Here is a 16,612-nt window from a genome sequence, read left to right as displayed (position 1 = left end):
AAAAGCGGCCAGAGAGAAGGGGGTTGGTGAGCATAGCGAGCAAGGGGCGCAGCTCCCTAGGTTTTTTTTTAACCCAGTTATACTTTAACCTCAATAATGTTTCCCAGCAAGGAGTTTCGCTGGCAGTGCATTGGGAGAAGAAGTACTTCCTCATATTTATTTTAAATCTGCTGCTCAGCCCCTCACATGGTCATTCATTACCTAGTGGGGTGGGGCAGATCCACACCCTGGGCAAGAACAGTTTAAAGAGCTTCTCTGGGCACAGTTAGTCCCAACCTGGTACATGTGGAAAGCCTGTCAAGGCTGGTTATGGGCAGATCCTTAAAGGGGACAGTCCACTCTTATGAACTTCCCAGCCCCATCCAATGGGAGCTGCAGGCATGGTGCTTGCAGGGGCGTGCAGCCTGTGGAGACCTGTTGCTCTCTTCCTTTCCCCATGGAGCGCACAGTAGAGACATATGCTGGCCCCAGCAGCTGGCTGCTTTTGAATGGCGACTGGGGCTATGGAAGGCAGAGAGTCTTCAGTAAGTGCCTCTCAGCCAGAGCCTGCACCAGGCACCTCAGACTCATTTAATCTGATCTGCCAGATGGCTAGCTTCCTCTAGGGTTCTTCGTTGTTATTAGTCCGAGGTTCTTTGATCTGAGCATCTGCAAGCGGGTGAGACTGAGCTCCACAATGTCTCTGGGATATGTTGAGTCCGTTACCTCTGCTGCTGGTGGTTCCTTCATAGTTTCTCCCCTTGACTAAGGAGATTACTTCCAGGTGGCTGCCCTGGCTGGCAGGCTGGTGTTCCATCCCTTCCTGAAGAGAAGCAGCTAGCTCCTGCCTCTTGGCTAGTTGACTCTGAGACAGGCTCTCTTCTTTTCTCCCCCCTTCAGGCCTGACACTGACTATAGTAATAACGGGATGGGGCTAGCCGGGCCCAGAGGGTCTCGTTAACCTTTTCTGTGCTGGTGGGTGGTTCTCTTGCTTTATTACAAAGAATCAAATTTAATCAAGTAATCGTGTATCTAGTATCAGAAGGGTGGCCATGTTAGTTTGTGTCTGCAAAAACGAGTCCTGTGGCGCCTTACAGACTAATTGATTTATTTGGCAATAAGGTTTTGAGGGCAAAGGTTATGTCCAAAACCTTATGCCCTTGAATCTAGGACTCTGATAGGCATAACATGCTTCAAATACAAAATTCTGTATTTAATATAGTACTTTTAAAAAAATTAAATAGTTTTGGAGTTAAGAAAATGTTTCCCCTCAGTATATAAAATGTGCATACTGATTTATGAACTATATGTATTACAGTAATCCATAAAAGATCTGATCTAAATCAGGGCTTCATTATGTTAGATCTATATGTATAAGTACTAGAAGATTTACCCAGAGTTGCTTGGGTCTTTCACTCAAATAAGTTTTGTTTTTCTTAATTTTTAAATCATTGTTTTGGGGTAAGTCTGGTGATGAAGGGGTTCAGTATGCAGGCTACCCTGGGAAGAGAGGACAATCCTAGCTCTTTTTCACTGTGGCAGCTTGGGGCCAGGTGAGAATCGCCTATACGTGGTAGCAGACTCATCGAAAAACACATAAACAGGCAAACTCTCTGAAATATGTAGTAGATAGCTGCCCCTTTCTCCACCCTTGCTAGTTCAATGAGGTTATAGCTGTCCCGGTCCCCATCTCTAGCCCCTTGCTGCCGCCCAGTGGTCATTCTGCAGTATAACTCCTTCCTTCTAGATCCCCTCCCCTTTCCATTTTCATAGAATCCTAGAATAATAGGACTGGATGGGACCTCGAGAGGTCATCGAGTCCAGACCCCTGCCCTAATGGCAGGTCCAAATACTGTCTAGACCATCCCTGATGACATTTATCTAACCTACTCTTAAATATCTCCTGAGATGGAGATTCCACAACCTCCCTGGGCAATTTATTCCAGCGTTTGACTACCCTGACAGTTAGGAACTTTTTCCTAATGTCCAACCTAAACCTCCCTTGCTGCAGTTTAAGCCCATTGCTTCTTGTTCATCTTGGCCTCTGAGGATAGAACAAGTTTTCTCTCTCCCTCCTTATGATACCCTTTTAGATACCTGAAAACTGCTATCATGTTCCCCCTCAATCTTCTCTTTACAAACCCAATTCTTTCAGCCTTCCTTCATAGGTCATGTTCTCTATACCTTTAATCCTTCTTGTTGCTCTTCTCTGGACCCTCTCCAATTTCTCCACATCTTTCTTGAAATGCGGTGCCCAGAACTGGACACAGTTCTCCAACTGAGGCCTAACCAGTGCAGAGTAGAGCAGAAGAATGACTTCTTGTCTCTTGCTCTCAACACACCTGTTAATGCATCCCAGAATCATGTTTGTTTTTTTTGCAACAGCATCCTACTGCTGACTCTCATTCAGCTTGTTGTCCATTATAACCCCTAGATCCCTTTCTGCCGTACTCCTTTCTAGATAGTCGCTTCCCATTCTGTATGTGTGAAACTGATTGTTCCTTCCTAAGTGGAGCACTTTGCGTTTGTCTTTATTAAACTTCATCCTATTTACCTCAGACCATTTCTCCAATTTGTCCAGATCATTTTGAATTATGACCCTATCCTCCAGATTAGTCGCCACCCCTCCCAGCTTGGTATCATCTGCAAACTTAATAAGCGTACTTTCTATGCCAATACCTAAATTGTTGATGAAGATATTGAACAGAGCCGGTCCCAACACAGACCGCTGCGGAACCCCACTTGTTATACCTTTCTAGCAGGATTGTAAACCATTAATAACTAATCTCTGAGTACGGTTATCCAGCCAGTTTTGCACCCACCTTATAGTAGCCCCATCTAAGTTGTATTTGCCTAGTTTATTGATAAGAATATCATGCGAGACCGTATCAAATGCCTTACTAAAGTCTAGGTATACCACGTCCACCGCTTCTCCCTTTTTTATAAATGGGCACTATATTTGCCCTTTTCCAGTCTTCTGGAATCTCTCAGGATTTTCGAAAGATGATAGCTAGAGGCTCAGATACCTCCTCTATCAGCTCCTTAAGTATTCTAGGATGCATTTCATTAGGCCCTGGTGACTTGCAGGCATCTAACTTTTCTAGGTGATTTTTAACTTGTTCTTTTTTTATTTTATCTTCTAAACCTACTCCCTTCCCACTGACATTCACTATGTTAGTCATTCCTTCAGACTTCTCGGTGAAGACCGAAACACAGAAGTCATTAAGCATCTCTGCCATTTCCAAGTTTCCTGTTACTGTTCCTCCCTCCTCACTGACCAGTGGGCCTACCCTGTCCTTGGTCTTCCTCTTGCTTCTAATGTATTTATAAAAAGTCTTCTTGTTTCCCTTTATTCCCGTAGCTAGTTTGAGCTTATTTTGTGCCTTTGCCTTTCTAATCTTGCACCTGCATTCCTGTGTTGTTTGCCTATATTCATCCTTTGTAATTTGTCCTACTTTCCATTTTTATAGGACTCCTTTTTTTATTTTTAGATCATGAAAGGTCTCGTGATTAAGCCAAGGCGGTCTTTTGCCATATTTTCTGTCTTTCCGACACAGTGGAATAGCTTGCTTTTGGGCCCTTAATAATGTCCCTTTGAAAAACTGCCAACTTTCCTCAGCTGTTTTTCCCTCAGTCTTGATTCCCATGGGACCTTACCTATCAGCTCTCTGAGCTTACCAAAAGCCACCTTCCTGAAATCCATTGTCTCTATTTTGCTGTTCTCCCTTCTACCCTTCCTTAGAATTGTGAACGCTATTATTTCATGATCACTTTCACCGAAGCTGCCTTCCACTTTCAAATTCTCAACCAAATTTTATGAGAAACAATCAAATTCCATGCACATCCCATTATCCTGGCACAACCTTGCTCTGAGGCATGATAAAAGAAAGCTGCACACCAAGTTTGGTGGTCCTAGTCTTACCGTTTATGAGGAGTTCTCGAATAAATGGGCAAATGGATGGACAGACATGCGTTTCTAAAATATATAGTAAAAAGACTTACAAACGAGATAGGCAAACCAGAAAAAAAGGCATATTATTATGGTGGTTTTACACAAGGAAAACTTAAGAACTTAAAAGATTGAAATGACTTGCCCAAGATCCCACAGGAAGTCTGGCAGAAACAGGAAGTGAGCCTTGATATTAAGATCAAATCTTTCCTCTTTGCTTTTTGTCCTAAGCTCTATTCCATTTAAATCTTCAATAGTTTGTCAGGAAAATTGTCTGTTGCCACTTTGTGAGATGGTCCTTCTTGTGATATTGTTCTGACACCTCCTGATTCCCTGTTTCAGATCAGCTTTTTTCTCCTGGCCCATGCTGTTTTTCCAGGCTGTCAGTTTTGTTGGAGGATTGGGGAATCTTCCTACTCTTTTTTTTTTTTTTTTTTTTTTTTTTTTTTTTAAATCATCATGCACCCCCTGCTGCCGATGTCCCTATTGTTGTCCTATGGCCAGATTGTGTTGTCAGTGTGGTGTTTCCAAACAAGGAAGGTTGTCTTCCAGAAATGATCAGTGCATGGATTCAAAGGTTACAGTAGCAATCTGGCAGATTGTGGGGTTTCAGCAGTTGCACATTTACACATGGAGGTGCCTTCCTCTCCCCCGCCATGCTGCTGCCTCTGCAACAGAGGCAGCGGAGTGGAGTGGAGAACATGCGACTGTGCCAGTGCTGGTATGCATGGGGTATGTTCCTTGCCTGTAACGGCTCGTATGCTCTGATGCAGACAAGCTGCTGCCTCTGATGCAGAGGCACGGGACGGGGGAGGAAGTTGCGCATAACCATGAAAGTTAACCGATGAGTCCAGGCTCATTGGTTAATGGTTTGTACATGTACACTATCACATCCCTGATATACATATGAGCACTGATTCTCATAGTGATCTCTTGGCATATGCAACTGCTAGATTTGTACATGGAATTTAGGAATCTTGTTTTGAAAACCTGGCCCAAATATATGAGGAGAACTCGGGAAACTACTTGCTGTCTGCAAAGGGTGTCACGGCTATAACATAAATTATAATTTTTAATGCTGTGGGGTCTCTCCTCTTAGAGTCTGTTGTGTATCATAGATTGATAAAACACAGGTTGTGTTCTGACACTATTTATTTTCCCATGGTTTTTGAGGATTTCTGATTGTTTTTGAGTTTTCTTGAATAGTCTGTTGGTATCTCACAGGATTTGCAATCACTTCTGTTTATTTAAATACCATTTACAGCTGGAAGTGTTTGTTTCTTCTTTTTAAAGGCTTGGGATTTTATCAACTATAATTCTGTAAACTCTGTGGTCCAGTCATCATTTTGAATCTGTTTATAGTGGATTGAGCAGTTTGCTACTTTTTAAGTTATACTATTGGAAGTATTGTAAACACTGAACATTTTGCAGCATTCTTCTATAATTCTGTGTTTTAAATAGCATAGAATAATTCCTTGATTATTCTTGGATTGCATGTAATGTTGCTGCTATTGTCATTATTTAAAGATTTATATTGGATAAGCTGATAGAATAAAAATAGTTTTGTTCTCATTTTCAGCTTCACTAGCCTTCAGACTTCCCTGAAAATGCAGCTTCCTTATACAGGCAGTCCCCGAGTTACGTGGATCCGACTTATGTCGGATTCGCAGTTACGAACAGGGTTTGCTGCCCGTCTCCCTGGTCTGCTGGAGACCAGCAGACCAGGGAGACGGGAAGCAAAGCCTCTGAGGATGCCGGCAGTGGGACAGCCGTGGCGCGTCTGGGCTGTCCGCTGCCCACGTGTTCCCCAGCTTTGCTCCACGTCTCCCCAGTCCAGGTAGACGGGGAGCAAAGCCGGGGAGCACGCGGGCAGCAGACAGCCCAGACGTGCCACGGCTGTCCCGCTGCCGGAGTCCTCAGAGGCTTTGCTTCCCGTCTCCCTGGTCGGCTGGTCTCCAGCAGACCAGGGAGACGGGGAGCAAAGCCGCGGAGCACGCGGGCTGCGGACAGCCCAGATGCGCCGCGGCTGTCCCGCTGCCGGCGTGTTCCGTGGTTTTGCTCCCCATCTCCCTGGTCTGCTGGTCTCCAGCAGACCAGGGAGATGCGGAGGACCCGGGCGGCGGGACTGCGGTGCGTCTCGGTCCCCTGCCTGCGTCTCCCTGGTCTGCTGGGGGGGGGGGGGCGCAGCTAGTACGCCCCCCCCCCCCAGCAGTCCAGGCTTTTCTCTGGGCGCTACTGGACCAACCCTGCAGCACCCCAGCTGCTCTGCCCCAGGTGTCCCCAAGTCAGCTGCTGCTGAAACTGACCAGCACTGACTACAGGAAGCCCGAGGCAGAGTTGCTCGGCCCCGGGCTTCCTGGAATCAGCCGCTGATTAGTTTCAGCAGCAGCTGACTTGGGGACGCCTGGGGTTCTTAAGTTGAATCTGTATGTAAGTCGGAACTGGTGTCCAGATTCAGCCTGTTGAAACTGATCAGAGGCTTATTCCAGGAAGCCCGGGGCAGAGCAACTCTGCCTCGGGCTTCCTGTAGTCAGCCGCTGGTTAGTTTCAGCAGCGGCTGAATCTGGACGCCAGTTCCGACTTACATACAGATTCAACTTAAGGACAAACCTACAGTCCCTATCTTGTACGTAACCCGGGGACTGCCTGTATCTGAATACAATTTTTATATTAAACAGGTATTTTGGGGTATCTGGTTTTGAGCATTCCTAACAAACCTGGGTAGAGATATTTATAAAGAAGCATATCATAAGTTGATTGATCGATTGTATAATCTCTTTATAGGCAAAATAGGACCTGCAATGCAGGGAATAAAACTAAGATAGCCAGCAAGATGTGTTAAGCAACACAAGATGGTACAGTAACTTGCAGAAAATAAAATGGCTTAGTTAAAATAAATATTTGTCTTTTTAGATGTAGTGTGATACAGCTTGGACCTCCCTGGTCCAGCATCCTTGGGACCTGATTGCTCCCAGACAAGGGAGTTTGCAGGACCAGGGGAGATCAGGGCTTTCCCAATAGCTGCCAGCTGGACTATGCTCCAAGCCTAGGGGCTGGCAGGCTGGCTAGGCTCCACTTCCAGCCTTCCAGCATCTGCTGGTCTTGCTGGACTCTGTTCCCAGCCCCCTGGCGGCTGTTGGGCTGTGTTCTTGGCCCCTACAGCTGTTGGGTTGTTCGGGCTGCCAGCCCCAAGCAGCTGCTAGCTGGACTCTGTTGCTGAACTCCCAGCCAACAACCTCTGGGGCACTCTGGTCCAGGGTTCTCTGCCCCAGCAACATCTGTGGTCCTGCTGGACCATGGATGTTGTCAGATCAGAGTGTCCCAGACCACAGAATTTCAACCTGTAGTGCTGAAAATGTGCTAGTCATTGTGCCGGAGGAGGAGGCAGTCCTTGTAATGACCATATTAGTCTGTGACCTTCTAGATGCAAATCCCTGGTGAATACAAGAAAACCAGTATTTGCACTAGTGAAAATAGTCTGGCTTGAAACTGTAATAAACTCCACCAGTGGAATAGTAGCTTTGCCTAACTATATTACAGGTTTGTTAGTGACTGGCTACTGTAGCTGTAAATGAGGCCAATTCCCAGTCGACATATGGTGTAGAAAAGAATATAAGCATGATACATAGGGAAAGGGGACTATGCAATCAAAATGGTTATGATGAAGATGGGTACTCATCATGTTAGTCCCACACTTTTCCTGTTTGTTTTAGATTGAAACAATCTGCAGCTGCCTTTTCAGCTGTTTTTAATTCTCCATTTAACTCATACAATAGTGAAACAGAGGGTGAGAAGAATTATTTTCCAACACCATAGAAACCCTCCCCCCCTTAAACTGTATCCTTATCCAAGCTTGTGTAACCCACATACCTCTGAGTGTGGTGTACTGTCCCATCTAGTGGCACTGAGACCATGTAAAGAGAGAATGAGTCTTATTCTACAACCTTAGCTAATAGCCAGCTGCCTTTTAGCTCATGTGGTAGAGGCTCATGTAATAAGCTCCAGAAGTCTCAGGTTCGATTCAGCCTGCAGTTAACTGGGGTCTGCCAGCATTATACTTGTCTATCTGATCTCCCTTTAATCAGCAAACCTAGCTTCTTGCCCCCCTCCTGCCTCTTTATTGGGAATCTTCCTCTTCTCCCTTTTCACAGTCATCTTCTGTCAACCTTAGCCTTTGACAATTAACTGTGTGGTAAAACCATAACTACCAGTACTTATGCTTCTTTAATATCTACCCTTCTTTTCCTCTTGATCTCCTTCCCAACAAAACCCTACACTCAAAGAATGATGAGCCTGAGTTTCATTTCTGTTCTCAGTACATTTCCCTCCAACAGCCAAGCCTGTCCACTGTGCAAGTTTCCTTCCACTCTGTAATTCTTGCCTGGAGAGGTAGTGTGTTGGACCCTGTCTAGCATTATGTGGGCTTGGAGAGAGTTATGTTATCCAGAGTTCAGATTTTGAAATGAAGCTGTGATGTTATGGGGCTCCAGGATCTGAGTGGTGGCATATTGCTTCTCTACTGCCTAACAGCAATTGGGAAAGGCCTTCTCCTGAACTCTTTAACCTAACACAGAGGATGGGAGGGATAATGGTGTATAAAAGGGAGACTTGTGCCTCAGGGAGAGAGATACAGACTAGATGCTCTTCTCACCAGAACCAGAACTACTCTGCAGCTCAGGGAGTCTCTCCTGGGATGGGAGAAAAGATGGAGATTTTTTGGACGGGTATTTTTTCTTTTCAGTTTTGAATTTCTTTTTATAGTGGATTGATTTAATATTCATATTTGCAAAATGGTATGAAAGCTGTGTTTGGAGTCAAAGGCTCCCCTTTCCCCTTCTCAAAATTGCATCTCATATCTCTAACACATTAGAGCAAATACTTTTAAAAAATGAACTAGTAATTGTAATGTTGGGCTGACCAATGCAACTTTCAAACTTTGTTGTGAAATATTATACTTTTTTTATGAAGGGGGGAGGGGGTTCTTAATTGGTGCGAAAATCACTGTATAAACTGCAGACTTTATGGCTTTCTTTTCTTTTCTTTACACGGTTTTTCTTCGGTATTTGGTTTCTTAATGTTAAACGTAATCGTTGGTAATCTTAATCTCCAAGTTGTCTTCTGCAAATCTAAACAGTATTATCCTCTGTATTCTGAAACCATGTAGTTGAAGTTAAGCAGTCTAGGTCTCATCTGGAGGTAAAGTTGCAATGGTTAGAACTTGATATTTCTGATTTTTAAAAAATATTTTTATATTAAAAAGTAAAAATAACCTCCCAAAAATTGCTATATTATAAAAGAATGAAAACACACACACACTCATTTTCCTTTGTACTTAACCTTTAAACTACCAAATTATATGCAGTAAAGCCTTTGTGCTTTAAGAGGTTCAGGAGGTTGGGGGGTGATGATGTGTTAGAGTAAGGGTTGGGGGGTGAGGAGAGACACACAGTGGGGAAGGAGACCTCTGCCTGACAGGAGCCTGTTCTGTCTTCCCTCCCCTCCCAGTGTCCTCTCCCCTACAGGCTCACTGACCCCCATGGCCACTCTCATATCACATTTCTCCAAATGGAAGCTCCTCCCTTTGCATGTTATGGAAAACAGTCTTTTTCCTGGGGCTTCTGGTTCTCCTGGCACAACCAAACCCTGGCATTAGTTTAAGTTAAGAGAAGAGGAAGTTGCATACCAAATTTGGTGGTCCTAGCACTTACTATTTAGGAGGAGTTATTGAACAAATGGACTCGCAGACAGACACACAGACAGTCACACTCTAAAATACATACACAGATAAGAAACAACGCAGAATTGAGTTATGTCCTGATCTTATATGGAACTATTTAAATCAAATTACTATTTCAGCTCATATGTACTGAGACAAGTTAAAGGCATCAGAAGGTCCATATTACAGCAAGTTTTCAAAACAAATCACAGACGGTTATTTATAGTGGTAGAATTTTTCTTTATAAAGATTTTGGCTTAGAATATTGTGTAGCAAATGGCTTTCAATTCTTTATTAAGCTAACTTTGAGAAAACCACATTGGCGCAGTAATCAAGCAATATCTTCAGATGATTGTTTTGTTTAAATTCAATATTTTGTTGAAATGATTACTAAAGAACTGATGTTCTGGTGGATAAAAATGTCTTTAGTTTAGGATATGGCCCTAGTTTTGCAAAGAGCTCACCATAGATTGACTTCTCATTGCCCACCCTTCTCCTCCACCCTGAAGGTTGATGTTATTGAGCATGATATGCAGGGGTCCAGCTGTGCGAGTCTCAGGATCTGAATTTGTGTGCAAGTATGTGCTAAGCATTCATTATAAATAATTTATAATTATAATACATTTTGGAAGTGCTAAAGAGATTGAAACACATGCTACGATTTCTTAAGTTCTTAAGTAAACTAAAACTAAGTAGTCAGGGATTTTGTATTTTACGGTACAAAAACATATAGGCTTGTTTAACGTGTGCTATCTTTCTTTGCAGGTGGATGCACGGAGCATACCAGTGTTAGCAAAATGGCAAAATTCTTATAGCATTAAAGTTGTACTTCAAGAGCTAAGACGTCTAATGATGTCTAAAGAAAATATGAAGCTTCCACAACCTCCAGAAGGACAAACTTACAACAATTAATTTTAGCTGATTCTCAAACTTCTGTCTTAAAACAACCTTCTACTCATATTAATGTCTTGATTAAAATTTCACAATGCAAACCACCCACACATTAAAAGAATTTCAGCTGGTATACATGACCTGGACATTTGTAAGATTATATATATATAATATAAGTACACCCAGTATGTTTTCAGGCACTATGGGAAGGGAAAAAGGCAGCACAATTTATTTTCTTTCTCTTATCAAGACACTGTCATTTAAGCATAAGCCTAAAATTGAAATTCAGGTTTTACAAGATGAAAGCATGACAAGAAGTGTCAGATTGCTGTGGATTAATGTATGTTTCAGAAAATTAATTGCTCAAGAAGAAAAAATTATAAATGGCATGTTTTATCCATCTGGCTTAGTAAAAGAGCTGCAGTTGAAATTGTTTTAAAGTAGCAGGTACAGTGAATACTGTTGCTCATCTTGTTTAATTTTTGCAAAGGTGTGGGTGCCGACTACTATTAGTGTCACAAAGTATGTTCAGGATTGTTTTGATACCTGTATTTATAAAAGGGGGGAATGGATTCTGTTAAGCGGCTCCTGTGTGTTACATGTAATGGACATGGCAAATATTTGTTTACAGTCTTTGTTCTAATAAACATTGCATTTAAGTTCTAGTGAAACAAAGGAAATAGGTGTATGGATATGTGATTGAAATTAAAGTTAGTCTTAAAATGTAAATAAAATGTGGAAAGTGTCCTCTGAGGCTGTGCCATTTCTATAATAATGATGTAATATGTATATAGTATCTTGCAGAGGAAGCAAAAAAGTTAAACACAATGTAAGGATGAGTCTACATCACTATTTTTACTCTTGACACTATTTCTATATGCTTATTTTACTTAATAATTGAAGTCACTGGAATTATTGCAGAAGAGCAAATTTCATCATCTTCAGTTACACCTGTTCGGATAAAATTGCACTGTTCAAACTCTTTCCCTTTTTTTCTTTTTTTTAAATTTCCAGTATTCATTCTTGGAATAACATTAATTAGGCAACTTAGCCTAAGCAACTCCAGTGCAATTTCCAATCTGGACTGCTGAATTCTGTCTTGGTTTATTTTCCTTGTCTTTTCATCCTTGCAACCATCTTCTACACTTACTCTCTTAGGTTTTTTTTCACCTTACCCCCCTGCACATTCTTTAATCTCTTTTTTTTAAATCTTAAACTAGTTTCTCTTTCGTTCTGTCTCACTTTCTCCTTACCTCAGCTACACATAAGTGAGAGACTTCAGGCCTTACCGTTTTAATAAAAACATCATCTTCTACTGTTAGGAACTGTGTGGACATGCCGTATTTGTCCATCTGTATTCCATGCATCAAGTGCCAAAAGCATAATCTCGTTGGTTAGAATGAATTCTTTTCCCTTCAACATTCATTTTCCTTATTCCTTTCTCACTTTAGTTGTAGTTAGTGACCTCTATGGTTTAGTTCTTCTATAGGTTTCTCAGAAGAGTGTTGTTCATGTTACCTTATTTAATCTCTTCTGTGCAAAATGCAAAGATTTGTCCAGTTTGTTATAAGAATTGTAACATTGGGAATAGGTCAGTGACTTGTCATTTGAAATTTCATTGATAATTCTCTTGAAAAAGTGAATTTAATCTTAAAGTTGTCAAAAGCTGATGAACTTTCAAATTTGGTTATCTTTATTGCCTAATAAGTAGGAAGGATTGTAAGAAAAGCAATAAACTAAGCTTTATTATTTATGGAATGTTTTAGGAAATGATTGTCAGTTAAGGAAGTCTGTACTGGAGAATCCTTAAACACGTCTGACACACTTTCACAGTTCACTCAGGGTAGGTGTACACAGCAGCGTTATTTCAAAATAACTTAGTCTGCATCTACACAGCAGGAGTTATTTTGAAATGTCGAAATATTGTCAAGCTGGAGGACTTCTTACTCCAACTCCTGTAACCCTCATTGTATGAGTAAGAGAATTCGGAGGAAGAGTGCTCGATTTCAAAATAAGTGCTGTGTGGGACACTCCTGATTTCGAAATAAGCTGCACAATTGACATAGCATAATTTACATAGCTTATTTCTATAAAGCCCTACTCTGTAGATGCACCCTTCAGTGAAATGATAGCTGTCAGTTACTGCATATACATGTTTTATAACACATCACAGTATATGACAGAAAATTTTACCAAAGTGGTTTATCCTACTCTCTTCCTTAACTTTAAATTAATTTAGATATTTTGGGTTCCACTAAGTAAACTTTCATTATGCTAGCACTGCTAGTCTATATGTTGTCTATTAAAATAGAAATTAAACTATTCAGCTCTCTTTGAAAAATAAATGTTAACTTTCAGGAATTTTTCTCCAGATTGAATAACTGAAAGAGATTGAGCTACATTGCCAGATTGTCATGTGGTTGGTGACAGGATTGACAGACTGTACTAGTGTGAGTGCAGAGCCCTTTGAGAAATTATCTCACTTTTCACTGAGTCACTGAGCATAGAAGAGTATTCGTTTTCTGTTTGCATCACATGTTGTCTGAGTTGACTGTGCAATGTCTATTTCTCCTCATCTGTTCTTTGATAACGGATCTCTGGGGAAATTTGCATGCCAGTTACAGTTTTTGAGAGCAAGATCCATTTTGCATGTTGCAAGCAAGCCACACTTGATTTTCAAACAGCCACACTGGTTGTACATGGCGTAATTACAAAACCACTCATAATGAAATCTAAGATGGGCAGTTTTGAAGATAATTTCCGTTGGGCCATACTGCAAAAAGGCCAGAGTTGTGGGAGTGTATAGTTTATCATTAAATAAATTATTAAAATGGCCATAGTATATGCTACATATAGATGAGACACTTAAATAATTCCTTAACAACCTCTCATTCTCCAAGTAGGTCACATTATGATTTGATAAGTGTCCAGTTTTTGTCTGGTAATTTTTCTGTGCTTTTTTTGGGGCTGGTGGAGAAGGGGGTTACACTTTAAATCAGCGTTTTTTAAAAAAAGTTACATTAGTATTATGATATAATAGGATTTGTAAGCATGGATTTCCAATGGTGGTATGGATTTTTTTTTAAATATTTGGAATCAGCTGTATTTGTGCTTTTTGAAAGTACACTACTAGGGTAAATAGAACATCCAATTTAAACCAAACCATGTAGGGGAGAAAATTCAGAACTTCACATGTGGCATATTTTCAAATTATGATGGAGAATTGATACAGTGGAAGTGATCTTTAACTAGAATTTAAACTTGTACTGATACCTACCACATGTGCTAAATTAAATTCTGCTGGGTAAATCAGTAACAGAGGAACACATGTGTATATACACACATACAACTGCACATCCTCTAATGTAATATATGCCATTAAATGAAAGCAATGACCCTCTGCCATGTATATTGGTCAAACCAGTCAGTCTTTGCGACTTAGGATAAATGAACACAAATCGGACATCAGGAATGGTAACACACAAACCTATAGGGAACATTATTTGGGCATTCAATAATGGATTTAAAAGTAATTGTTCATTTACTAAGGAATTTTACCATCTAATAACAAAGAGACTGATGAACTGGAATTCATTTACAAATTTGACACTGTCAACCTGGACTTTAATAAAGATATTAACTGGTTAACTTACTACAAAGGCAGTTACCCCTGTCTTTGACATTCACATTTTCACATCAAAAGCTAGGAATGGGACACATCCAGCCTGCTTAATTAATATGGGTTCTGCAATTGACAGGTAATTGCTTTTGCTGTTGTATATCTTCAATTTTGTTATTTCCACTCCAACTAATCTGATGAAGTGGGCTTCACGCACAAAAGCTCATGATCCTAGATATTTGTTAGTATCTAAGGTACCACAAGATTGCTCATTTTACATGTGCATATGTTATATGAATTTCATGCATTGTAGTGACTTACTGTTTGAAATTTAATGAGCTGTCCTTTATTTATACTACATGTGCTATTTCTACTATTGTGTATTATTTTACATTTGGCAGGAGACTGCAAAGCCTTGATATAAGGCTTGATCCTGCAACATGTCTTGCACACTCAAATCCTCTTAAAGTCAATGATAGTTGAAGATGTGTAGCATCTTGCAGATTTGGGCCAAGAGTGAGGGTCGTTACACCATTATAAAGTAGGGATAAGCCCAGCCATTCTTTTACATGTATTCACAGTAACAATGAAAGTGTAAATTATGATTCATGGAGTGTGTGACATGAGGCCAGCCATTACAATTCAAGGAATGAATTTTGCCCTAAATCCAAATTGTAATCTACAATAGGATAAGTATTTGGATTATTAGTCGGGTACTTTTAAATGTGTGGGTATTTGATTTGTTTGTCTGGGAATTTATTCCCCCCCCCCCCCGCCCCGGCAACAACCTCTGGGAACATTTAATCAGAACAATACAGCCAATATGTGGGACCTGATTCTCTACTTAAACTAAGTATCAGAGGGGTAGCTGTGTTAGTCTGGATCTGCAATAGTGACAAGGAGTCCTGTGGCACCTTATAGACTAACATGTATTGGAGCATAAGCTTTCGTGGCAAAGACCTACTTCGTCAGATGCATGTCACATGCATCTGACGAAGTGTGTCTTTGCCCACGAAAGCTTATGCTCCAATACATCTGTTACTTTATAAGGTACCACAGGACTCCTTGTCACTTTTACTTAGAGTAAGGGACTGTAAAACTTGCCACCTGAGAATTCCACCAATATAGAGGCAGTTTAGAAGCTCTACTCTAGCTCCTTGCAACTCCTGATGTGGGTGGAATGGCTAATCTCAGCTATCAAGGTACCACAAAGGTTGCTTAAAGTGCTTTCCTGCCAGAGCCATATTATTTGTTAAAGTATTCATAGGAAATGTTCTAAAGAATCTGTTTTCAAAATATCCTAGGAATTGCTACATTAAAAAGGAATGAATGATGGTCCATTCAAGTGCCTCTTGAATTTTCTCCCCTACATGGTTTGGTTTAAGTTGGATGTTCTATTTACCCTAGTATTGTACTTACAAAAAGCATAAAAAAAGGTTCTAAACTTTCTTTTTAAATTACAAATTACTAACTATTGAAAGCCCATGTTTAGAAATTCTTACAAATGATTGGTCCATCTCCATAGAAGTACAGGTAGTAGCAGTACCTCTTTTATTTGGTACTCTTTGCTCTCTCAAAATCTGTGGTCTGGCATAATTTCAGTTAGCTAGGTATCCACTTTTATTGTGGGTGTGGCCAAATTTCTTGCAGACCCATAAAGTTTGTTTACAGCTACCACTCTTGGTTCTCAGTGTTCTGTGTTGTTATTTAGCTCTAATTTACTCTTAAATGTCTCCTAAGAGCCCAGTAAGCAGTAGAAGTGTTGGTAATGCTACTAGACAATATTGACCTTCCATGGTTTGGCAAATTCTTTGGTTCAACACTGGTCAGATGCGGAGGGTGCTACACTAGAGAGGTTCAACTTGTAAATGCTTCAGAAGGATGTTTAAATCCCCTGAAATGTATCTCAGTAGCCTGAGACAGGCATGAAAACTTTGTTCTGAACTGCTTTCGTGATCACTTTATTCTATTAAAATCACAAGGTTTGATATCTTGTATTTTGTGTCACAAGATAGTCTTTGGCATGCCTATGGAACAATTTGTTATATCTTTCAGACTTCCCTTTTCTGTTGCAGACCTTATTGACTTCGGGCTGAAAGATCCAAGGCATATATAATATCCAAGTATTGAAGATATAAAAGTAACTTGTTTATGTTTCCAAGTTGGGAGAAAATACAAAATATTATATGGCCAAAGAAAGTTTATACATTTTGTTAGTTAACCATGCCCCTCAAATGGTGTTTTGCATTTTTCTTTTTACCTTTTTTGATACACTAATATAACTCTTTCTGTAAGAATGTTCAGTGATTAAAATCAGCAACTTTTTTTTAGTTTGGTGACTGTTAATACCATTATTTAAAAAAAATACAATATACTTAACGTGTTTGTACCTAGCAGCTATAATGCTAAACTGTTACAAATGAATATACAGTTAATTTAATTCTATAAATGAATAGGT

At 40.6% G+C, this 16,612-nt stretch overlaps 1 protein-coding gene across 2 annotated transcripts in view; it reads left to right on the top strand.

The window, feature by feature from the left end:
* Positions 1–11,282, top strand: part of UBE2V2 (ubiquitin conjugating enzyme E2 V2) — a 42,720-nt gene extending 31,438 nt beyond the window's left edge. For both annotated transcript variants that reach the window (XM_006112164.5, XM_006112165.5), the window contains exon 4: positions 10,410–11,282. In XM_006112164.5, the coding sequence (XP_006112226.1) occupies positions 10,410–10,556 (147 nt within the window). In that variant the 3' untranslated portion in view covers positions 10,557–11,282. The remainder of the gene's footprint in view (positions 1–10,409) is intronic.
* Positions 11,283–16,612: the final 5,330 nt, after the last annotated feature.

Source organism: Pelodiscus sinensis, chromosome 2, assembly GCF_052426305.1.
Source record: "Pelodiscus sinensis isolate ZL-2025 chromosome 2, ASM5242630v1, whole genome shotgun sequence".
NCBI classification, from domain to species: domain Eukaryota; kingdom Metazoa; phylum Chordata; order Testudines; family Trionychidae; genus Pelodiscus; species Pelodiscus sinensis.
The sequence above is the reverse complement of the archived record's forward strand: the minus strand, read 5'-3'. Positions and strand labels throughout refer to the sequence as shown.